Source organism: Emys orbicularis, chromosome 4 (assembly GCF_028017835.1).
Source record: "Emys orbicularis isolate rEmyOrb1 chromosome 4, rEmyOrb1.hap1, whole genome shotgun sequence".
Lineage (NCBI taxonomy): Eukaryota > Metazoa > Chordata > Testudines > Emydidae > Emys > Emys orbicularis.
In genome coordinates, this window is record NC_088686.1 from 66,772,956 (window position 1) to 66,799,008 (window position 26,053).

The 26,053-nt window shown below is 41.9% G+C and overlaps 1 protein-coding gene across 2 annotated transcripts in view; it reads left to right on the forward strand.

Moving 5' to 3' along the window:
• NUMB (NUMB endocytic adaptor protein) overlaps positions 1 to 26,053 on the forward strand; it is a 137,707-nt gene that overhangs the window by 106,596 nt on the left and 5,058 nt on the right. Inside the window, exons 4-10 of one of the 2 annotated variants that reach the window (XM_065403575.1) lie at positions 1,310 to 1,342; positions 15,792 to 15,866; positions 16,794 to 16,934; positions 18,415 to 18,616; positions 20,887 to 21,189; positions 23,758 to 23,907; positions 24,832 to 24,975. In XM_065403575.1, coding sequence (XP_065259647.1) covers positions 1,310 to 1,342; positions 15,792 to 15,866; positions 16,794 to 16,934; positions 18,415 to 18,616; positions 20,887 to 21,189; positions 23,758 to 23,907; positions 24,832 to 24,975 — 1,048 coding nt within the window. The remainder of the gene's footprint in view (positions 1 to 1,309; positions 1,343 to 15,791; positions 15,867 to 16,793; positions 16,935 to 18,414; positions 18,617 to 20,886; positions 21,190 to 23,757; positions 23,908 to 24,831; positions 24,976 to 26,053) is intronic. The other variant, XM_065403576.1, reaches the window with a different exon arrangement.

A 26,053-nucleotide genomic window follows, 5' to 3' on the forward strand; every position in this document is an offset into this window, starting at 1 on the left:
AAGATTGTACCTACCTCAGATGTATCTGAGTGTTTAGTCTCTTGTTAGACTTTGGCACCAAAGGTGAAGCCAGTAAAATATGAATGAATGAAATTGCATGGCAAATACACTTGAAATTTGCACATCTTACCCAATTAACTTGTCCATTTTTGTTTAACATCCCCACCACCAAAATCAAACCCATGGTGTGAAGCTATGTAGAGCACTTACGTTCAATTATTTCACTGAATCACCTTCCCTCTGTGAGCTGACTTCTGTTGGATATACTTCAGAGATGCCTTGTTCATCCTGAGGGTCTGGGAAGTACAGTGAATACCTAGTGTTCCTCTTTTGTGTAAAGAGGTAACATTGGAAGGCTTCAAAATGAGTGTTGTGAGGAAACTCATCTTGAAAGTGGGACAGTTAAAGCACAGATAAAGAGGATCTTCAAGATTCCTGGTAGGGGGCATGGGGCCCCCAGGACATAGGGAAGTGCGAGAGAAGGGTGGGCACCAAAAATGTTCCATATTGTAGAGTACTTGTCAAGCTTAATTCTTTGTTTAGCTTGAACACCTTCAATTTAAAAAACAGGCTTCTGAAACAAGTGAACTTCTTGGCATTTACAATAAAAAAGAAACCAACTTCAAAACCAGCAAAAATTCCTTTGCTTTCCGAGGAAATTGAGAGAGCACACAGAAGCAGACCTTCAGAACTTTCAGTCCAGAGCAAGTTTTTTATGGCTGAGTTCTAAATTCCAAAAACTGGTTTATAGTGGAAATGGGGTCCCAAAAGTGTGTCTCTGTATTTAACTGTGTGCTATTCCGGCAATTTTAGATGTTTCTCCAGTTTGCAAATATTTGTCTTGGGAATCCTCATTTTCATGTAAAGCAAACTCTTAGCTGTGATAAAAATTAAAAATTTACATTTCTCAGTGGTCTTAAACTACAGAATCTGGATTGTTTAATCTCCACACCTGCTGCCAAGTTTGATTTATAACCTTATAAAGAGAACTAAACAGGAAGACTGCTGCAAACAAAATAACCACTTTGCATGGAATTGGGTCTCAGGTTCAGTTCAGTTCTCATTTCCCTCTTTTCACCAGTTTTGGGGCTGTAGCTTCTGATCTTTTTAGCATTCCATGTAAAACCTGTTTACCTGCATTTTCATGGGATTTTTCACATTTGCCTGTCGCATTCTCTATGGCTAACTCTAAACACCCCTTACTTTCCCTCCATTTCCCAACTCTTGTATGTACTTGTTGGTTTGAAACTCTGGGACACTTTAGCTACCTACAGTAATAGCACTCGACTTGTCCCCCCTGTTCCTCCAGGAAAGGAAGTTCTTCAAAGGCTTCTTTGGAAAAGTAAGTTTAATGCCTCATTTGTGCTTGCACTATAAGGAGTTACATCCCTGGTATAGCACTGTCATGGATCAGAGTGTTATAGAAGCCACAGCAATCCATTTCAGAATGTATCTACTTCTGACTGAGATGACCTGGAATGACACTTGTCAAGAAAAGAATCTGGGTAAACGGCAGCCCAAAATAACAATCTAATGACAGGCTGATGGTATGCAAAATTCCAGTTTTTAAATGGTTTGGTCTCCCTGACAAAACCGCAGCACTAGATTGGTAATGCTGTTAATACTTCCCCTCTGGCCTCCTGAGCTCAGATTTGGACTAGATCATATGGAAGACAGACTGATGTATTAGAAGTTTGTCCACATCCTGAAATCATTGTAAAGTTGACCATATTCTGTCCTGAACTGCAGCTTTTGATAGTGTAGGGAAAAAATACTGGTAGGCACAGTGCTATCCATATTACACCTCCCTTTCCTGAGAACCAAATTAATTTAAGGCCATATGAGGATGGGGCAAAAACTTAGGTTTTGTTTATATATTTTTCTTACTGAAGTTAAGATAATGTATAACACTGTGAGACTCAGAAACCTGCTGTCTGCGATATTTCGTTTCAGTGCAATGCTACTCAGAAAAGCAACCTCTTAGTCTGAGTGTGTGTGTGTGTGTGTGTGTGTGCGCGCGCAAATAAATATAAATTCTCCATGTTGGTGTACTGTACCAAAAGTTACACCGCTACCTCGACATAACGCGACCCGATATAACACGAATTCGGATATAACGCGGTAAAGCGGTGCTCGGGGGGGGGGAGGGCGGGCGGGGGGAGAGCTGCGCACTCTGGTGGATCAAAGCAAGTTCAATATAACGCGGTTTCACCAACGCAGTAAGATTTTTTGGCTCCTGAAGACAGCGTTATATCGAGGTAGAGGTGTATTTTGCGTGGGCACACATTCTTATAGGGCAAAGATTGTAATCCTCTAACAAATCAAATTGCATTCCTTTAGTACATCAGTAATCTGTGCCTTCCTTGTACATGGGGAACAGCAGCTATGTTAAACCATTTTAAAAGGTTTTAACTTTGCTTTAATTTATACAGGACAAATAAGAGGATTTGATTTTGAAATATCTTGTAAAATTTATTACTGACCTTGGCACAAAAAGTGGGAGTGTGCTAATAAAGTTTGCGGATGACACAAAGCGGGGAGGTATTGCCAATACAGAGAAGGACTTGGATATCATACAGGAAGATCTGGATGACCTTGTAAACTGGAGTAATAGTAATAGGATGAAATTTAATAGTGAAAAGTGCAAGGTCATGCATTTAGGGATTAATAACAAGAATTATTGTTATTAGCTGGGGACGCATCAGTTGGAAGTAACGGGAGGAGAAGGACCTTGGAGTATTGGTTGATCACAGGATGACTATGAGCCGCCAATGTGATATGGCTGTGAAAAAAGCTAATGCGGTCTTGGGATACATCAGGCGAGGTATTTCCAGTAGAGATAAAGAGGTGTTAGTACTGTTATACAAGGCACTGGTGAGACCTCATCTGGAATACTGTGTGCAGGTCTGGTGTCCCATGTTTAAAAAGGATGGATTCAAACTGGAACAGGTACAGAGAAGGGCTACTGGGAGGATCTGAGGAATGGAAAACCTGTCTTATGAAAGGAGGCTCAAAGAGCTTAGCTTGTTTAGCCTAACTAAGAGAAGGCTGAGGGGAGATATGATTGCTCTCTCTAAATATATCAGAGGAATAAATACCAGGGAGGGAGAGGAATTATTTAAGTTCAGTACCAATTTGGACACAAGAACAAATGGATATAAACTGGCCATCAGGAAGTTTAGACTTGAAATTAGACAAAGGTTTCTAACCATCAGAGGAGTGAAGTTCTGGAACAGCCTTCCAAGGGGAGTAGTGGGGTCAAAAGACATATCTGGCTTCAAGACTAAGCTTGATAAGTTTATGGAGGGGATGGTATAATGGGATAGCCTAATTTTGGCAATTAATTGGCGTTTGACTATTGTCGGTAAATATGCCCAATGGCCTGTGATGGGACACTAGATGGGGTGGGATCTGAGATACTACAGAGAATTCTTTCCTGGGTGTCTGGCTGGTGAGTCTTGCCCACATACTCAGGGTTTAGCTGATCGCCATATTTGGGGTCGGGAAGGAATTTTCCTCCAGGCCAGATTGGTAGAGGCCCTGGGCGTTTTTCGCCTATCTGCAGCGTGGGGCACGGGTCACTTGCTGGAAGATTCTCTGCACCCTGAAGTCTTTAAACCATGATTTGAAGACCTCAATGGCTCAGACATAGGTTTGATACAGGAGTGGGTGGGTGAGATTCTGTGGCCTGCGTTGTGCAGGAGGTCAGACTAGATGATCATAATGGTCCCTTCTGACCTTAAAGTCTATGATTCTATGATTCTATGTAAGCTTAGCTTAAAAACCTGTTAGTGGTTTGAATTTTAAAACGTTTTTATTACATTTACTGCTTAAAGAGGAAAAGCTTTTATGGCAGATTCTCTGATCAGAAGTTTCTTCCACCCTGGGGAGTAAAAGCAGAATTAATTTCAGTAGACTTTTGGAGAAAACTAAAGTTTTTTGAATAGGTGCATCCTGTATTCCAGGGCACTGGAGCCAGAGAATCTCGCCCAGCAGTACCTATAGGGGTGGCACTTGTGCCTTGTAGCTGTAGTCACTCCCATAGTTATGAGGCTATGCTGCCCCAGCCGCTCCCCTTCCCCAGTTCCTTCTCACCACCCATGGCTGGAGTCAGAGCTCTGTGTGGTAGTCACCTCACGTTTCCTACCTCCTAATTTTCTGAGTGTTTTGTTTCTATTCGTGTATATAGTCAGTAATACTATAGATAGTGTTAGTGAAGTTAATGAGTTAGGATACTTATTGCCCTGCGTGACGCCCTCACCAGTGTTCAAGCACTGCCTGTTGAGGGGAGGGGGATGCTGAATAGTGATCCCTATACGAATTGCTTGCTGGGTTTAGGTGAGGGACACGCTAAGGAGTGATGCTCCATTTGTAAGTTGTTTACCAAAAGAACCCAAGTCATGCCAGAGACTTAAGCATGAAGCAGAACTTTCTCAAGCAGGCTGTAAGTCCTGTTTTGGCACTGAGGGCCACATCTGATCGGTGGTCACCTTCGGACTGGGTGATTGAGGCGCTCCGCTTTCCAGTGCTCGCCTCTCCCAAGAGATGGAGGAGCCGTTCACCCTCTGCAGGTGCTGAGGAAGAAGTCCCATAAAACTAATCAGGACCATCTCAGGCCTTGTGGAGTTTCCTTCTTTTCTAAAAAGGGTGCAGACCAGCACCATACCACTTTCAGCACACAGGTCTGAGCAGGTCCGCCAAATACTCCTTGGTACCAGGCTGAGACCACCGAGAACCCATATAGTTGATTCCGGTTCCAGCTTTAGTGTCCGTTGAATCTGGTACTGACGACATCAATGCCGACACTGACTGTCTCCATGCTGGTGGCATACCAGGTGGCTGCAGATTTACTCTGCCTGTCTGTTCCAAACTCTGCACTCGTCCAGCACTTTTTTGAGGCCACAGCCTCCACTGTCTCGTTGACACCATCTGGTCGTGTCGTAGAGACACAGCATACATCAACGCTGCAGCCTATAGAATTGAGGCCAGTGCCAGGCCCAGCACCGAGGACCTTGTTGGCACTGGTACACTCCTCAGCACCAACGTTGTGTCCATAGGAAATCCCGCCTTCTGCTTCTGTACTGCTGCTGACCTGTGTACCAATGACTTCCCCAGCACCAGGGGTGGGTGACACATATTCAGTACTGGCTGTGCTGATACCTCATTGGCAAGAGAACTGTTGTCTGTCTGCTTGCCCCGCGAGTCTCACTGCATTCTTTAGGGATCATAGAATCGTAGGACTGGAAGGGACCTCAAGAGGTCATCTAGTCTAGTCCCCAGCACTCATGGCAGGATTAAGTATTATCTAGACCAGGGGTAGGCAACCTATGGCACGCGTGCCAAAGGCGGCACGCAAGCTGATTTTCAGTGGCACTCACACTGCCAGGGTCCTGGTCACCGGTCCGGGGGGCTCTGCATTTTAATTTAATTTTAAATGAAGTGTTTAGTATTCTTAATCATTTTAAAAACCTTATTTACTTTACATACAACAATAGTTTAGTTATATATTATAGACTTATAGAAAGTGACCTTCTAAAAACGTTAAAATGTATTAGTGGCACGCGAAACCTTAAATTAGAGTGAATAAATGAAGACTCGGCACACCACTTCTGAAAGGTTGCCGACCCCTGATCTAGACCCCATCCTTGACAGGTTTTTGCTTAACCTGCTCTTTAAAATCTACAATGATGAAGATTCCACATCGTTGTAGGAAATTTATTCCCATGCTTAACCACCCTGATAGGAATTTTTTCCTAATGTCCAACCTAAACCGCCCTTGCTGCAATTTAAGCCCATTGCTTCTTGTCCTATCCTCAGAGGTTAACAAGAACAATTTTTCTCCCTCCTCTTTATAACAACCTTTTAAGTCAGGGCTGGGCAAACTATGGTCCCCGGGCCGAATCTGGCCTGCCAGCCATTTTAAGCCGGCCCTTGAGCTCCTTCTGGGGAGTAGGGTCTGGGACTTGCCCCACTCAGGCACTCCAGCCAGGGCGCAGGGTCAGGGGCCACTCCACACGGCTCCCAGAAGCAGCGGCATGGCCCCCCTCCGACTCCTACGCGCTCCAATGACACCGTTCCAATGGGAGTTGCAGGGACGGTGCCTGTGGACGAGGCAGCATGCAGAGCTGCCTGGCCGCGCCTCCGCATAGGAGCCGGAGGAGAAGGGACATGCCGCTGCTTCCGGTAGCCGCTTGAGGTAAGCACCGCCGGAGCCTGCACCCCTGAGCCCCTGCCCCAGCCCTGAGCCCCCTCCTGCCCTCTGAACCCCTTGATCCCAGCCCAGAACACCCTCCTACACTTCAAATGCCTCATCCCCAGCCCCACCCCAGAGCCCTCACCCCCTCCCCGCACCCCATTCCCCCACCCCAGCCCGGAGCCCCCTCCCGCACCCTGAACTCCTCATTTCTGGCCCCACCCTGGAGCACGCACCCCCAATCAGAGCCCTCACCGCCTCCCGCACCCCAACCCAATTTTGTGAGCATTCATGGCCGCTATACAATTTCTATTCCCAGATGTGGCCCTTGGGACAAAAAGTTTGCCCACCCCTGTTTTAAGTACTCAAGGACTGTTAATCATGTACCCTCTGTCTTCTCTTCCCCAGACTAAACAAACCCAATTTTTTTCCATCTTTCCTCATAGGTAATGTTTTCTAGACTTTTAATAATTTTTGTTGCTCTTCTCTGGACTTTCTCCAATGTGTCCACATCTTTCCTGAAATGGAACTGGACACAATACTCCAGTTGAGGCCTAATCAACATGGAGCAGAGTGGAAGAACTGCTTCTCGTGGCTTGCTTACAACACTCCTGCTAATACATCGTGGAATGTTTGCTTTTTTTGCAACGGTGTTACACTATTCACTCATATTTAGCTTGTGATCTACTATGACCCCTGGTATACTCTGGTGGTGCAGAGGCGCTATTATGGCAGTCACCAGCAGCACCACTCACTGCACTTCATTGGGCAGTCTTTCTCCACAAGGCAGCAGGACTACCCTGTAAAGGGTCATATGTCCTGGAGGCAAATGCCTTTTGGTTCTGGTTTCAGTCTGTTGACTTGTCCCCGTCCCCATCCTCTGGCATCTACTAAGCACCAATTTTGTCTTGGGTATCCAGGGCGGTGATCTAGTCATGATTTTTACATTCCTGTCCTCCGTTTGGGGGCAAGATGGCTCGTTTTTACGATGTTTGGGACTTGATTACCATGGACGGCTGGGTCCTAACTTGATCTGATATTGCTTATGCCATCTAGTTCCTTTCCATCCTTTCTCCCCTCCCTCCTTCCCATCCCTTTTCAGGGACCTCTCTTGTGAGACACTGCTCCTGGAGTAGGTTCAGTCTCTGCTAGATTTGGGAGCTATGGCATAGGTTCCTCTGCAGCAACAGGGTTGGGGCTTTTATTCCTGGTACTTTCTGGTTCCCAAGTCCAAGGAAGGGGTGAGACCTGCGATCTTAACAAATATATCAGGTACATGGATGGTCACCCTAAAAACTGGCCTCATATTAAATCACAATGACTGGCTTGCTGCCCTGGACCATCAAGATACTTATTTCCACGTAGCGATTTTTCCCGAGCCACAGGAGATTCCTATGGTTTGTTGTGTCGAACCAGCACTATCAATACACCAAACTCAGTTCCCCGGATCTTTACCCACTGTATGGTTGTGACTGTGTACCTCAGGAAAAAAGAAATTCATATCTTCCATATCTGGACGATTGGTTACTGAGAGGCAAGTCTAGGGAAGAGGTCCTCTCTTACGTGTATATCTCAGTACACTTACTCGATTGCTTGGGCCTCACCCTAAACAGGAAGTCAGCATTGATCATCATTCAAAAAATCTAGTTCCTTGGGGCCCTAATAGATTCTAGTAGTCTGAGACGTTTTCAGATGATTCGTCGCCTTTGTCTGGAGCTCAACTCTCTATCACAGCTTGAGTATGCCTGAGGCTGCTGGGTCACATGACTGTGCACACAAATGATCCATTTTGCCAGATTGCATCTTTGCCCCCACCAAATGCAGCTGAAGTCAGTCGATCTGACCCATCATCCCTTGACAGACTTGTCCAACTTCCTCTACCGATCCGGGATGCCTTATGGTGATGGAGGTTCAGGGAAATGTATGCCAGGGCGTTCTTCTTGCTTGGCCCCCACTGACTAGGATTATTGTCAATGACAGTTCCTTAAGAAGCTGGGGAGCACATCTGGGGTCGCTGAAAATTCAGGGCCTGTGGTCAGAATAGGAAGCTTCACTGCATATCAACATACTGGAGCTTCAATGCCTGTCACACTTTCCAAGGTCACACTAAGGGCTCAGTGGTTCACATACTCACATCGTGGTGGTATTGTCGGTATTATGTGAACAGATAAGGAGGAGCACACAAGTGTTCTGTATCAGGAGATGAACTTGCTCTGGCAGTTTTGCATCGGAAAGAACGTTACTCTGGTGGCCGATTGATCCTTTACCCCAGGTCAAGTAATTTGCGGATTGACTTAGCAAATGTTTTCCCTGAGTCATGAGTGGTCTCAGAAGCCCAGTTGAGGGCACATCTGGCAGCGATTTTGGTGTTTCCAGGGGCAGTTGATATTTTTGAATATTATGGTAACAAGGTTCTTGAAAGGAGTATCTCATCTCCACCCACCAGTGAGAGAGAAATTCCTTTGTGTGCCCTTAATAGAGTCTTAGTGGCTCTGATGGGACTGCCATTCAAGCCTCTGGCATCTTTTTTTCTCTCCTTGTGCCAAAATATTGCATTTCTGGTAGCAATAACATCTGCAAGGAGAGTGTGAGAGTTGTAGGCTTTGATGGCAGAGCCTCCTTACACGCAGCTCTCCAAAGACAAAGTGACCTTGTGGCCACGCACTAAGATTTTATCTAAAGTGGTTTTTCAATTAATTTTAACCAAGTGGTGTGCTTACCTTTGTTCTTTCCTCAGCCACATTCAACCCTGGCAGAGCAGTGTCTTCACATGCTGGTGTCAGGCAATGCCTAGCCTTTTACCTGGACAGGACTAAACCTCTTCATGATTCTCCATGTCTGTGTTGTATGCAGACTGAATGAAGGGACAAGCAGTCTCTTCGCAGGTGATTTCTAGGTGGATAACTTCCTGTATCAAGACAGCTTATGAAATAGGTCTGACAACACATCCACGAAAGGTGCAACCTCATTCTGGGAGAGCTCAGGCTATGTTGATGGCATTCTTAAATGCTGTTTTAATATTGGACGTCTGCAGGGCTGCCATTTGGTCAGCTGTACGTATGTTTCTGAACCATTATGCCACTACCGCAGCATCCAGAGCAGAGACAAATTTTGGGAAGGCAGTTCTGCAATCCTTGCTTAAATAGACTCCAAGCCACATCTCCTGTGAGTACTGTTTGTGTCACCTACATGGAATACGTGGCTGCATCTGCTCAAAGAAGAAAAAAGTTACTTATCTGTATTATAACTGTTCTTCGAGATGTGATGCAGAAGGGTATTCCACAATCCTCCCTCTGTCCCTTCCGCATCTGAGTCTATGCGCTTGACCTTTGGTGTGAAGGAACTGAGTGAGGCTGGGGCTCCTCCCCCCTCATATAACTGGGGGAGGAGCTACAGCCATGAGTACAACCATACGGGTACTGCTAGGCCAGATTCTCTGGCTGCTGGGCGCACACGCACACGCCTACCTCTCTACAAAGAATACACCTCTGTATCACGTCTCGAAGAACAGTTACACTAGAGGTAAGTAACAGTCTTTACAGTACACACCACATAGAGAAACAGCTACATCTCCATCCATATTTCTTCCTATAAGCTGGGAAACGCACATTCTGCTGTGATGGGTATAAATAATGAAGTGAGAGGCTTTGACTCAAGGCCCATGTCTCATATTTGGGAGATTTGTCAGATAGGACAGATCTAATTAGATTGCTCTGTTGTAAAAGCAATGTTTAGAAAAGACTCTGCCTAAAACAGCTACAACACTTTGACTGGAAGTTTGTGCTGTTTACAGCTTAGAATTAAAAATGTTTCTTACCTAATGGCGAAGGGAGAAACCACAAAGTTATCACATTAAATGAGATGTCTGCTTTCTCTTTACTATATATTGGCATTCCTATCCAGTGTCATGCTAAATAATACAAAAGTAGAGATGTGATTGGGTACAGGAACATAAATTACACACAGCAACTCTTAAAGAACAATATCTTGCACACACTTTCAGGAAAGAGAGCTTACTAAATACTTGAACTCATAAGACTCAGCAACTCCTTTTTCTGAGTATTTTGCTACAGTTTTTCTCATCTTGCTCTTTGTTTTTTTGCAATTTCCAAAAAGAAAAAGATTTGGTTCCCTTTCAGTCCGTTAAGCTTTCAATCAGCATTTAAAAACAGTTATCCTAACCACTAGTGGTGGTATCATTTAAGAAATTGATACGTTAACTGCCTAAATTGACATTGAAGTCATCATGCAAATCTAGGGGGGGAAATCTATCTTTCATATAACAAAGTATAGCTTTTACCAGGAATATATGTAATAAAGTGTGTTTAACATGCACCTTTGGCTACTTCATCTGTACGTTCCCTACTGATCAGCTTCCACTGAAACTAATTCAGGTGTTCCAAAGCTTCTAGGAGCTTAAAACTACCACAAGTTTTTTTTTTTTTTTTTTTTAAACTAAGCAAAACACTTGCCTGATGTGATAAGAAATCAGACCTGGACCAGTGACATATGAATAGATCTATCTTTCAACCGTCCAGGCTTGTGCTTCTAATGGGGGATATCACTTGTGGCTAACTTTGAAAGGTTCCAAGGTAGTACATCTTAAAATCATAAAATTAAGTATGAAAATTCTATTTTAAGGTCATTAAAAGTTCCTAAAGCTTCATTTTCTGAGCCCTGTGCAACACACAAATTTATGTCCTGCCTTTTTAGATGGAAGGGTGCAGTTTTTTAAAAATAAAACTTGTCTGCGGTGGAGTTGTGATGAGTAAGCTCAGGTGAGATGGTCAGCACATGTATACCACATGTATTTATGTGTAAAGTGTAGGCATGCGTATGTCAGGGGCATATGCCTGTGTTTGCCAAAAGCTGGGAATGGGCGACGGGATGGATCTCTTGATGATTACCTGTTCTGTTCATTCCCTCTGGGGCACCTGGCATTGGCCACGTTGGAAGACAGGATGCTGGGCTAGATGGACCTTTGGTCTGACCCAGCATGGCCATTCTTAAGTCTCTCTCTGTGTGTGTATATATACATAGAAATTATAAATTTATCTGTGTATTTTTGTATAGGGTTCAGACTTCAGAGTTGACACAGCAACAAAATGAATGGAAACAGCTCATACCTCTTAAGGTATGTCTACACTGCAATTAAAAGCCTGCGGCTGACCTATCCAACTGGCTCAGGAAGGGGCTGTTTAATTGTAGTGTAGATGTTTGGGCTTGGGCTGGAGCCAGGGCTCTAGGACCCTGTGAGGTGGAAGGATCCTGACAGCCCAAGCCCAAACATCTGTACTGCAATTAAACAGCCCCTTAGCCCTAGCCCCGCGAGCCCGAGACAGCTGGCACAGGTCAGCCACATGTGTCTAACTGCAGTGTAGTTATACCCTTAAGCTACATCTACACTTGGAGCTAGGAGTGCGATTCCTGGTTCGAGTAGACATGCACTAACTCTCATCGAGCTAGCATGCTAAAAATAGTAGTGTAGCCATGGCACCACAGGCAGTGGTGAGCAGAAGCATGGGCTAGCCACACTATGGACAAATCTGTGGGGTCCAGATGGGTTTGTATTCAGAGTGGCTAGCCCATGCTACTGCTCACCGCTGCCTCTGGTGCCATGGCTATACTACTATTTGTAGTGTGCTAGCTCAATGAGTGCTACCCTGAGTGTCACGCCCCCAGCTCCAAGTGTTGGATGTAGCCTGAGCTGCTATTCTAGTCTAAGGTAGTGCTAACTGGCTGACATTCAGAAATCTGTCTTAATCTAACTGGCTAGAAACTTGTATTTAAAAATGAAATATTTTATTTTGCAGTATGAGTCTCAGCGGTCAGCTAGATGCATAGTGGTCAGGATTGTTTTACTTTGCTGTTTTAAAGCTTTTAATGTCACAAAACTTGCATATAGACATGTGACTTAGTAATTCCTCATTGCCTATTAATTTTAACATCTTAACTGCCATGAGAAACACTATTCTTTAGGAAAGAACTTGAACTTCAGTCTGCTGCTTTCTTCTACTTACTGATGTCCATTTTTAGGCATTGATGTAACCCACTGGTCAGTGTGTGTCATGCATCCCCTCTGTGCCCGGTCCACAGAGAATGCAAATCTCTTATAGCTCTCATCTTGTAGACTCATGCTTTTAGCTCTGGAGGTCCCCGGTTCAGTCCTCCAATAGTGATCAAGATGGTGGCTATCACATTGGCACAGATTAGAAACTCGTCATACGGTTATGTTCAGAAGTAAGATGTTCCTGCTGATTCCAGACTGAATTAGAGCAGATCTGATTTAGCATTGCTATGAAGCCTGTACTTTAACAGCATTGATATACAGTAATCCAAAAGCTACCTGTGTGGAGTTGAGGGGCTGCTGAAGTCTCTGCATATATCCTTGGTGGAGATCAAGATGGAGTTCCCTAATAACATAGGTTGAGACTATTTTGGTCCAGCATATCTTGTTCATTTGTGTGTCTGATACTTTCAGCACCTATAACTTTTGGCTTTTGCTCACTCACACTGTTGATTATACTTGATGTAATACACTGGGGTCTCTGGCACAACTTAATCTACATAGCCTGGTGAATGGGATGTCTTCTGTCATGGTGGAGTCAATACTTCATGCATTGTATGTCTTGGCAGCCCCATATATTGCTAACACAGTAAGTACCATATGTACAGATACCCATATCTCCATTCTGACCATTGGCACAATCCTCTCACTTTGCTCCACTGATTATGGGAGTTGTTCTTTGCACTTTGTGTCTTGTCAGGCTGTCAGCATTCCCTTCACACAGTTTAGTATCCTGAACCAAGCTGGGAAGGTTAGGCTAAGGATTCAGCAGATGGAAGAGCTGTAGAAATTCCACACTTCTAAGGGGATAGAAAAGGAAAATGTCACTTGCTGAATTTTAAAGGATCTGGGACTGTGCAAAAAGGATAACCAGAGCTTTCCCATTTAATTTAGAGACTATCAAGGATCTCCAGCGAAAATGGGAGTTCCTTGTGGAAGTCTTCTAATAATCGGGCTTCACTATTTACCTAATTCTAGACCCAGGTGATAGAATAAGAGTGCAATGACCTCTGGAAGAATTTTCAACTCAGTATAAAAAATAGCAAAACAAACATCTTGTGCTATGAGACTGCAGTCTGTCTCTCTACATTTGGAATACAGACTGCAAGGACTATAGTAAGAATTCTGTGAATTTGTTTTTGAAGCAAGTCTTAAAGGTAGGCTCTGGTAGGAAAGTTTCAATCCTTGATTTAGGAGTTGACAGTCCTATGCTGGCAAACTTGGGTTTGCACTGTGCAAGAAGTGGCATACATATTCTCATCTTCCAGTCTCTTCACTCTGAGAAATCTGTGGTAGAGTTTCATGGCTTCATTAAATTGGGATTTGGCAATATGTGAGTAAAGGATGAGGATATACTTTGCTTGGGATCAATGCTTGCTTCTAGAAGCACATGGCTGAGTTTGTTTTCTAAAAACAGTTGTAACAAGTTTTGCTTCTTTAGTCGTTCTTGAAAAGACCCTTCCCTGAAGCTTTACTCTCCTGGAATGAGGTTGTGTTTACTATTTGGAGAAAGTTATGTTTTCTTTATTCTTCTCACCCAGCTTCATCACAGACCTTGTTTTTTCCTGACTTCTATATTTGCTGAAACAAAGATATCGATTAACATTATGGATGGTTTAAAAGAAACTGGCACCTGTTCTAAAACAAGTCAAAGGAGACACATCTAGATTTGTGAAGAATTTTGAAGTTATGGAAGTTGTTGATTGAGAGCTGGGAGCACAGGCCCAAAGAGTGTGGCTATCCCGTATTTACTGCCTTCTAAAACAAAATTTTAGAAATCACTTTATTTATATATTGCAATATTTTCTGTTTGTTCAGCCTGGCTAATAACGTATATTCTAAAACTGTTCTATAGCTTTCTTCCCTAAAGTCCTCCTTTAAATGAATCTTCCTTACAATTCAGTTCCAGGTACCATTATCAGTGTTTATCTTAATGTGCTGGTCTTCCCCTGTATCTCACTGATTCAGAAATCAGGACAGTCAGTTGCAGTTACAACAAACTGCAAAGTCCTCTATCCCACCCCTTCATCTTTCCTCTGATAATCTAACCACTGTGATACCAGTGAAGGTTTACCACTCCAGCACACAATAAAATATCCTATCCATACACTGTAATTCTAAAATCAGTATTGCATAAATGGAACATTCATTGGCTTTAAATTGGGATGAATCATTGACTTCAGCAGTGCTCCAGTGCTTTGTGTATGGGGATAAGTAACTCGTGGAAATGAGTGATGTAGCCATATAGAGGAACCATTTTAAAAACCGCAGTTCTTACACAGGAAGGCCACCAGAGATCACTCATTCATCCACACTGTGGCCTGAGGGGTGATACCCAAAGGTCTCACCGAGACGGCCGTTTATAGTACGGACCGTTGTGGTGTGATGGAAGCCTAGTGTATAAAACAAACCAGGGAGAAGGGAAATTGTTCATCGGGCCTAGATGTGAAAAGGATAGATAGGCAGGCATGAAAACCTGAAGTATAGATACTTTTTGCAGTCATGAGTAGGAAAATGCAATACTTTGGAAAAGAATTTTTTTTCTAGCTGCATTTCTGCACAACAACCAGCAAAATGGTGTTTTTAACTAAACTGAAAAACTGCTCCATCTCTAATATGAGATGTCATTCTTTAAAAATTGTTTTATCTGATGATGGGTGTTATGCAATATTTTGCAATTTTCTCTTAAATGAAACAATTTAATATCCAAAAAATAAATGGCACTTTTAGCTTTTCAGGTTCTTCCTCTCAGCTTCACATGTATCTGTTGTTTTCCACTCACAGCAGGTAGAAGCTCCCACAGTCAAATTTTGGATGCTTGCCAAAGTGCTCCATAACAAATATTAACCTTTTCATCTTGTAACACATTGCTCTCTAGACATATTAAACATTTTAATAAAGGTATATCCTACTTGCCTTGTGTCACTGCACGTTTAGTGCATAGCTAGTAGCTGAAAAACATATTTAGCGTTCATGCTAAGTGCAAGTATTATGCATTAAAGGTGCATAGCACTAATAACATTTTGCAGGTGATTCTAATACTATGATTTAAGATGATGCCGTGATTCTGCTGCACGATTATTGGGGCAGAGGGCTAGGGTGGTGGAAAGATCAGGTAAGAATTCTTACATTGTTTAAACTTGTGCTATAGAAGCTACCTGTGGTGTAACTCCTTATGCATTAGTGTTATCTGACTTTTTAATTTTCTTGGTTGACCTTTTAAAATGGGTGAACAATTCAATCTTGAATTCTTTGCCTATAAATGAATGTATTAACCTGTCTTTAACTTCACTTGTTCTATTCCTTTCCCTTCCCCTGTCCCCCCTCATTTGCATTGTGTTTCTGAAAGACTGGCTTTGGCTTGGTTCTCTAAATGTTTTGCAGTTTGATTTGAGTATCTGGCTTTGGGCATCTCTACTGAACTTGGACTTCATCTGCACTTACTATTGTGGTTCTTGGAAAGCGGAAGTGGGTGTACAATCTGATAACATCGCTGTAATACTGTGTTTTTCTCTTTTCTTCCCTTGAAAGACTGGAAAGAAGGCAGTTAAGGCAGTCCTGTGGGTTTCGGCAGATGGACTCAGAGTTGTAGATGAGAAAACTAAGGTGAGACTTAGATTTTTACATTGTATCAAAATGCCTCTAATCTTTGGTAGCCCTATTCTTTTTTGGACAAGTACAGGTCTCTGAAAGAGAGGCCTACATGCACGTGACCAGTTTAATTATTCATTACTTAGTGAAAATAAACTGAAATTTTCAGTGAACCATTTGAAATGCATATTTTTATTGTCTTATTTTGCAGTGTGTCCTGTGCTCATCTGACTAAACATAGCAGTTAATGTGAGCCTGGAATCCTGTTTTTGTTTCATCTGCCAGGAAAGCACATTTTCCTAATCATTTCTATCCACATAGTACATGCAGAGTTCTCCTGACCCTGATGCCCTTTATGTACTAATAGAGATACATGAGAAATTAATGCAGGGGTAGGCAACCTATGGCACGTGTGCCGAACGCAGCACGCAAGCTGATTTTCAGTGTATTGCCGGGGTCCTGGCCACCAGTCCGGGGGGCTCTGCATTTTAATTTAATTTTAAATGAAGCTTCTTAAACATTTTAAAAACCTACCTTTATTTTACATACAACAATAGTTCAGTTATATATTATAGACTTATAGAAAGAGACCTTCTAAAAATGTTAAAATGTATTACTGGCACGCGAAACTTTAAATTAGAGTGAATAAATGAAGACTCGGCACACCACTTCTGAAAGGTTGTCGACCCCTGGATTAATGCATAAAGAAATGTATATTGATCAATCCAGATTACAGTGCATCTGAAGTTCCAGATCATTGTATCTTACGAGCAAGCTTCCAAAAATGCAGCAAGGGAGTTAAATAAAACGTACAGTAAGGAGAATCATGTCTCCCTGAGATTTAGGTAGGTAACATGGAAAATGACTTGTTTTTTTAAGTAAGCACCTCTTTACACTCTTGTTTTTTTTTTTTTTTTTTTTTGGGGTGGGGGTTTCCTTTAGGATCTTATAGTTGATCAGACAATAGAGAAGGTTTCTTTCTGTGCTCCGGACCGGAATTTTGACAGGGCATTTTCTTATATCTGCCGAGATGGCACTACCCGGCGCTGGATATGCCACTGCTTCATGGCTGTAAAGGACACAGTAAGTTGGGTGTGAATGGGTCTGATTTAGCTTCTGCTGTGGCTAGAAGCAGGAAGCACCCTGCAGATTTTTGAAATCTATATGTAATAAAACTTAAATTTACCTAGAGAATATGCTCCAAAGGGTTTTTACCCTAAACCAAAGTATTGTATAACTATTTGAATGGTTGCAACTCTAATTCTTTGTTTGAATTGTTTGCTCCCCGATTTGTGGTAGCCTAGTCATCTTATGGAGAGAGATGGTACCCAGCACGGTGTATAAATGGAAGGCAGTCAGAACAGAACTACACATTTAAAAATAAAGACAGAAGATACTTGTATCTGAAAATGTATACAGCTGAAAACTGAAATAGAAATGACAGTCTCTGAGGTAAAAAATCTATAGAGGGTAATTAAATATAGACCTGGTGATAGTGTTTTGAGGCCTCTTGTGTGCAAACACACATAGAAGGCAGTGTCATTCTAATCCTCAGAATTAAAATTAAACTGCATAAATTGTGATCATCTTTTGGCTTTTAAATATTAAAAGGAGATTGGGAAGCCAGTTACTTCTGTCACTACTTATAGGACAGTAAGTTTGTTTGTTTGTTTGTTTGTTTGTTTGTTTGTTTGTTTGTTTGTTTGTTTGTTTGTTTGTTTGTTTGTTTGTTTGTTTGTTTGTTTGTTTGTTTGTTTGTTTGTTTGTTTGTTTTTAATTCCAGACATCAGCAGTAATATTGGAGTTATCTTTTAGAAGGCTTGAAAGCTTTTTATACAATAATAAAATCACTTTGTGTGCCTACACCCAGGCCAGCCAAGGTCAGACTAGACTGAGTCATGAAGATTCTTCGCATTTAACTGCTGTTGTGATGAACCTCCCTTCCTGGCCTCTCATTTTCTAAATAGGGGGATAAGATGTGGGGAAGCTCCCTTTTGTATCACAGTAGCCTTGTTCTTTGTTTAGTACAGCTGGGGTCGTTATGGAACCATTGTAAATCTTAATCTTGAATATTACAGACAGCCATTTTTCAAAAAGTCTGCCTCTTAAGTACTAGTTTAGGCCTGCAATCAGAGTCATTACAGGAACAAGTACTCAAGATTTGTGAGTCAGGGCCCTCTGAAAAATTTCTACCTCTGTAATAACAGTGACAACCTTTTGGTCTTGAGTGCTTGCTACTCCAAAAAATGGCTTTACAGAGTTCCTCTGAGCACAGTTGAACCCAAAGGCAAATTATTCCACTAGTATCTTAGTAGCAGTTGAACTAAATCGCATATCTGGAAATTTCTTACACTTTTCCAGCAATGTTTGTGTAGTAACAGAAGTGAGTCTTTGTACAGAAAGGGTTAATTTAAACCCATGCAGTATGACTAGGCCTAGCAGTTATCTAAGGCTTCTTAATAAGTTGCCTTCCCCAAGAAGAATCTAATCCCTGAGTAATACATGAAACACATGTATGTATATTTGTGCCAGTTCCTATATGATGAAATGTCTTCTTGTACAGGGGGAACGGTTGAGTCATGCTGTGGGCTGTGCGTTTGCAGCATGCCTGGAGCGAAAGCAGAAACGAGAGAAGGAGTGTGGAGTGACTGCCACCTTTGATGCCAGCAGAACCACATTCACAAGAGAGGGATCATTCAGAGTCACTACAGCTACTGAACAGGCAGAAAGAGAGGAAATAATGAGACAGATACAGGATGCTAAAGGTAAAGGACTGCAAGTTGTGTGATTTTTTTTTTTTTTTGCTTACCATGGACAATCTGTACAAGTGTGACTCATAGTCTATGCAGAGAATAAAGGATTAACTTCCTCACAAAATCCTACAGTTCTGGGCAAAACAAGGCTAATCACATGGTGCAGCACGCTTGTCATTCGCTGAACATTTAATGTCAGCGTAAAGATATGAAATATGATCCCAGCTGCCTTCACTTCCCTACATGCCCCCTAGAAAATCACAAAGCACTGATCCATGTGTGAATGCAACTAGAAAAAGCTTCTACTTTGTGTTTGTTTTTTTAGCAGGTAGGTTAAAAGGTGTCTTGTAGAGAGAAGATGGTAGGTCCCAGGATAAAGGGATTTACAATAAAAATGGTCCAGGAACTTTTAAAAAGCTTTAAAAAAAAAAAAAAAAAAAAACAGTAAGGATAAAATCAAAAATTGCTGGATTTTATAAGAGTTTTAAACTCTGGCTTTACACCAAAAATATATATATCTTTCTGATTTTGATGGCACTGTCCAGTTTACTGGAAAACTGATGGCTTTATACCCAAAGAGAAAATATTGGAGATGTAAAGGTATCCTTTGAGTCAGTTGCATTTGTCACCTTTTCTTCATTAGTCAGATGAATAAGTGATAATGGGGTTATACAGAGTTGCACAGTCAGAATGAGGGATCTGAAGTAAGGATGTTAAAGATTCTAGGATGTTTTAGGGTTTGTGTAAAGGTGGCTCCATCTTCAGACCCCAATTTTTTTGTCAAATAAATAAGCTATTAAATGAGTTGGGGCCTTCTGTATTTTCTAGTAGCCTAGTAATAATACAAAAAGTAGTATTCTCCATAGTTTATTTGACAATTCAGTAGAATGTTATCTCTAATAAAAACTCCCATAACAAGTTTCATACTTCCACTCTGATCTTGCTAAACCTTAATCTTGATATATCTTGTAGTCTTCATCAGCCACCCATTATTCCCGATACATTAATTTTAAAACTTTACTAAATGAAGCTTTAACTCAAGTCAATGCAACTCCAGGGCATGAATCACAGAAAATACTGTCTCTAAGGTGTGAAATCTTTTTCAAGGAAGACTTATTAAAGTTTTTTCAGTTAAGTGAGCAGCATCCTGACTAGTTGTGGCTAATAGGAATTGAAGGGGGCGGGACAGCCCAGTAAGTTCCTTCTTTTAATACCTACCACTTTGGAAATCTCCAGAGTAATGTTTGTCTTTCAGATCTCTGTTTGTTCTGTTGATGTCTCTTGGACGAAATTCACTTTTTTAAGAGATGCTTGGAAAGCAGCAGCACTCTACAGTTGGGAGGGTTCTGTGCGCATTGGTTTCTCTACTTAAATAGTGATTAATTCTCCTAAAAATGAATGACTTATTCCACAGCTAGAGAGGTGCATTTTTATACCATATCAATTATGAGTTGTAGCACATCTAGTATTCTAGTAAAGGGTGCCTCCTAGGCAGGAATTGTTGTTGTAGTGATATAGTATTGTCAATCTGATATGTGGACATTAGTTTGTAAGTGCATTCACTCGTGACCTAATCTGGGCTTAGACCTCTACATGTCCAAAACTAAGCTTGGTCCACTGCATCACCAGGAAGTAGGTTTCAAGTGACATAACTAATAATTAAGCATCTTTGCTCTTACTTTGAGCAGCATTTGGTGTAAATGTAACTAGTGACTGGCAGCTGCTCTGTCTGGAAAGGTAAATACAATCTGTCTCTTCATCGTGTTCTGAGATAAACCAGAGACTTTGGCTTTCTGGGACATGTAAACTTTTTAGTGATTTAATTGAATAAAAGTAACACTAACAATTCTGTCCATATGCTGTTCACCTCACAATTTTGCACAAATTTACAAAATAAGTATGGGGCTGTATTTTTAATCTCACAAGTTTTTGTGTTTGGTTGGGGGTTTTTTGAGCCACAAGTAAAACTGAATTGCTATTGGTTTAGGAACACCTGACATACCACCACCAAGCAGCTAAAAAGGAATATACATTTTACACAGCACCTGCATGGTCTTACTTAGTGTTAGATACAGGTGTTTGCAAACAGTTGCCAATGGTGAAACGAACAGCTGTAGAGAACTGATTTTTCTGTTGTAATATTAACACTTTGATCAACAAAGGCAGTTTTAACTATAATTACAGCAAGTTTATCCTCTGAAAACACACCAATACTTCTGACCCAGGAAAAGTGTTTAGCAGTGCTTCACTTTCCTAAACTTATGTCCTGTTTCTTTTCACAGCTGAAACAGAAGTGAAAACAACAGCAGCTCCCAGTGCTACACCCAGCAATACTGCCCCATCTCCTGGCTCCCCAGCCTCTCCCACTGCTGACATCACTGCCTCTCTAGATAAAGAGATGAACCATCCCCATGCTATCCCTCGAAGGCATGCCCCTATAGAGCAACTTGCCAGGCAAGGCTCTTTCCGAGGTTTCCCTGCCCTTAGCCAAAAGATGTCCCCCTTTAAACGCCAGCTGTCGTTGCGAATAAATGAGCTGCCTTCAACAGTGCAAAGAAAGACCGACTTCCCCATGAAGAACTCAGGTAAAAGCAAGACTGTGTTCTACCACAGTGGTTCTCAACCAGGGGTCCAGGGGCCACGAGCAGGTTTCAGGGGGTCCGCCAAGCAAGGCCAGCATTAGACTCACTGAGGCTCAGGGCAGAATGCCGAAGTCCCACTGCATGGGGCTGAAGCTGAAGCCTGAGCATTGTAGCTTTGCAGGGGGCCCCTGCAGCATGGGGCCCCAGGCAGTTGCCCTGCTTGCTACCCCTTAACGCCAGCCCTGGCCTTTATATGCAGAAAAACAGTGGTTGTGACACAGGTGGCCCGTGGAGTTTTTATAGCATGGGGGGGCTCAGAAAGAAAAAGGTTGAGAACCCCTATACCGTAACATTGTCCTTTGCAAGTGCAGAAGTCAAAAGCTTCCTTTCCCTGCATGCCTCTTACCTCCTGGTTTTAACCATGAAGTTAACTTGCTGAGTGCTGTTGAATGTACCAGTTCTTTCTTTCCACTTCACTTCAGATGGCCTGCCACTAACAAAAGTGTCACAGCTCAGAAGAACTATGTTGACAGGGAAGGGATTAGGGTTTCATATGTAAATCATCAGCAGAAGGTAAACTGACTTGTTCTTGGTGTTTGAGACTTCCAAGAAAAGCTCAGGAAGAGGTGTTGGTGAATTAGTAGATGGCGCTCTTCCCTCTGTCATTAAACCAAAGCCAAGTGTGATGCTAGGGGGCTCTGTACTAATAATGGCTTTTGAGATGTAAAACACTAAAGTCTTGACCTCTTGTGATCATTAAAGATCCTGTGACCTTTTTCACAAGTGTTATCCTAGAGGTCCCTGTCAAATTCTGCCTCCCTAAATTCTTCTTCAGAACAGTTAAATGAGCTGCTTTTGCCTCCCCAACTAAAACAACTTTGTTTAGTATTAAGTGGTGCAAAGTGGCTGTATTTCAGTAGTGTGTGGTGCCATGTCTAGAAAACTTTGAAGCTTTCGCACTAAATCATCCCAATACAAATGTAAGTAGTGATGATTATGCAATATATTAATAAAATATATATATACACACACTAGAATCCCAGTAAGTAGGATATCCTGCTGCATGTCTTATATTCTGATAGCCCCATTTTAAAGATCTGAAACCTTAAAGTTAAGGGGGGAAAAAATACTGAATAACGGCAAAAATAACAGGCAGTATTTACATGTCTTCATTCGTTCTTAATCTTTTCATCTTTAAGCTCTAATGTTCAAGCAGAAGTTGCCAAATAGTTTCACATCTGTTTAACATCTGGTAATGAACAACTTAGTACTAGCTAAATACATTCATGTTAAGAATTTATTCTATTACTGTCCCATTTTTGCAGTTGTCCTTTCCATTCAGTATCCGGTTAAATGGGTTCTGTGGGAGGTGTCCCGATAAAGTACTGTCTTGATTAAGCATGTCCCATTTAAGTGGCGTACACTCCATTCGCTTTTGCCCAGTCTTCCTGAATTTTTCATGTCACTTGTAATCTCTGCACTCCTGTTGTTTTGCTTCCATTGCTTCCATGTACTGCTGAAGGGTGTGGGGCTGATATCCAGAGGCACTTTTGGAGAGCAATACGAGTAGGAATATCTGGAAAATCTGACATTTCAGCACCATTTGCCAAAAATACCTCTCACTTTTTCCACACACGTACTGACACGGGGAAATGTGGTCAAGTCTAGTTATGGAATAGACATATAAAAGCTTAACTGTCATGGTTTTATTAAAGAAATATACAAAATTTAAGCTGGCGGAGTAGTAAGGATGTGTGTGTAATCAAAGTGAGTGCCCATTATGCATCAAATGGGCCCATAACAAATGATGATACTGAATTATACCACATGAGATGCAATGCCTCTGCAGTTTGAGAAAGTGTCAACCTCACTTTGTATTTCCTGGCTTTTAACTGTCACAGCTGTAAACCGATACAAGTAAGGAATTGTCAGTGGTGTTCCTTGCAGCTTCACTTTCAGAAAAGCCCGTCCCACAAAATACCTTTTAGAGGGCAAAATATGTGATCATTTCCTGAATGGCAACTACACCTACTGCTACATCTTATTAGCCCCTGTGAGCAGCTGTCCTGCAGTTTGAAGCATATCATTTGAATAGTAACATCCATTTTACATCTTGAATCAGATGCCTTGTGAGCCATTGATATGTTGCGTAAGACAATATAGTGTACAACTGTCTTATGTCTGTAACAAAGCTGTGTAAGAACTTATTTTCTGAACTTCCTGGGAACAAAACTTGATACAATTACATGTTAAAAATGGATGGCCTGTCCTATCAACCAGGGGAGAGGCTGTGAGAAACTCACTTCAAAACTGGAAACCAAATACTCCACTTTCTCTCAAGGATAAAACTCCCCAAATACGCTGGATATGGCTTTGTATTTCTACTGCCAAGTCTTCACCATGGATTGAGAGGGTGGTAAACCCAATCTACATATAAGGCTATCCAAGTCAACAGAAGGAATATCTTGTGAGATAAGGAACTTGGGCACATGTTTAACTGCTTTAATATTTACTTCATCTTTTCTGTATCCCTTAACTTTCCATGAGTAATGATCTGTGTTTAATTTTCAGTCCCTGAGATGGAAGGGGAAGTGGACAGCATTAGCTCCCTGTGCTCCCAGATTACTAATGCTTTCAGCACACCGTCAGAGGACCCCTTCTCCTCTGCTCCTATGACAAAACCAATCACAGTAGTTGCACCACAGTCTCCTGCCTTTCAAGGTTTGTAACTTTTAAGCTTGCATGGACATGCTGGATGATGCTTGTATTTATGTAATGTTGCTTTCCAGTAGCATGCCATCACCGTAATGTCTCAGATTTCCTCTTGCACAACCATTATATCATCTGCTGTTTGAAGACACATTTTGCTTTATTAATCTCATGTGCATATAGCTGTTTCCTCTGTTTTGTTTTTAATCTCCCAAAAAAGATACATACACCATCCCCAAAATTGTATTATGTCCAGGGGTTGGAGGGAGAGAGAGACAATGGCTACCTTACTATTCTGGCTACTGAATTGCAGTGTGGTTTTAAATGTGGTGCCAGTGTATGCAAGTCTGATGCAGAGGGCCCCTCAAACTGGAGATCACAAATGAAGCATGCATATGACACCAAATCTCAATTTGTTCTAAAACATGGAGACATTTTAACATGAGGTGTGATGAGTGGGAGTTATATAATTGTGTTACTGATTTTTAGTATATATGAAATCATGTGAATAGAATCGAATATTATTATGGGAGAACTTCATCTTTTTTAAAGCACAGAGAAAACAAAATCAGTTGCATTTGAGTGTTCTGTTGACTTTCATTCTGATTCTCTCTGCATACCTGCTTTTATTTCAGCCAGTTTGAAACAGCTTTATTCATAAAACTAGCTTCTTATTTACTGATAGGATTTTAGAAAATCCACAGTCCAACTGTGTAGCTAACAGTTGATTTGGTACAATTAAAATAACTGGCTTTATAAAGTTTGAATGGGCTGTAAATTAGTCACTATTCCACGCTGAGCTAATTTACACAAGCTTTTGTCATGTGTGTTTGTAAAAGTGGTATATGTTTGGCAGGAATGACAAGGCCCTTTCCTCTAATCACCTGCACGCCTTGCATGAATTAACTGCAATGATGTTGTCTGCTCCCATTTTAGTTAATGGCACTGCCTCTGCCTTCTGTGTGCTTGCTGTTAAACCATCCCAAGCTGCTGTAGCACCCACAGCTATGCCAGTTCGTGAAACCAATCCTTGGGCTCATGCTCCTGCTGCTAATACTGGAGCTGCAGCCACATTCTCTGGTAAGATTGGGTATAGGTCCTCTGAGTTGTTTTGAGAACTTAGGTTCAAAAGTATGATTGAGTCCCTGGGACAGCTACAAATTTGTCTCATTGAAGGAGTGGAAGGGACAGTGACAATAGCTGGAAGTAGGTTTTTTCCGAAATGGTAGAGGGAAGCCATGAACTGGATGGTTATGGGATTATAAGTTGTACTGTGAGTTTTGTCTTAGCACCTGATGATTTTCTTAAGTTGCCAAAAAGGCAAGTCATGGAAATTTAGAGCAAAGAAAATTCTGTGTTGTTTCTATACCTAAAATACCTTTTTTTATTGGCGCTAATAAGGGGAGTTTTTATTTGGTGCTGACAGTCTTTAGTGGTCATGATCTGACCCTTTTGGAAACTAAAGCTGCCCCTGAGCAGTTGATCTGGCCCTCGACGTAGCCACGACCTTGTATACATGGGAAAGGTTTTTTTAGTATAAGCTATGGTGTGAATTTAAACCAATATAGCTATACCAGTATAACTACCCCACACGTGGGCACTCCTGTTCCAGTGACTTTTTGATAGTTTGCGTTACTTGGGAATGGGTTTAAGCTAAATGAAAAAGCCATCTTTATATCAGAGTAAATTTGTCTACATGGGATTGGAGGGTTGTTTTACCTGTAGAACTTTCCTAATAGACAGGCCCTAAACTCCAGCTCTGATAGCTTCCCAGGCAGCTAAGGGTTTAATTTTGCCACTCAAATGTTTTCAACTGTTTAGCATCACATCCAGCGATAGATTAACCACAGATCCTTGAATCCAGGCCCTGCACACCAACGGAGCTCATGTGTAATGACAGCAGTAGACTCCTGATCTGTGGATACCGTGTCTCCACTTATTTCGGCCAAAGTCAGAGAGCTTTGTCTCTTTGCCTGATTTTAGGGATTAGACAGTTAATAACTCATTGTTCACAGACATTCTCTTCTATTTCAGCAAAACACTAAGCAGCATTTGAACTATAGTACTGCCTCCTTGCCTTTCTGGTTCCCCTTTCCTTCATGGTTGGAAAGTTGGCATGGGGAGAGGAAGAAGGGGACCAGGGGAACTTGAGAAGGGA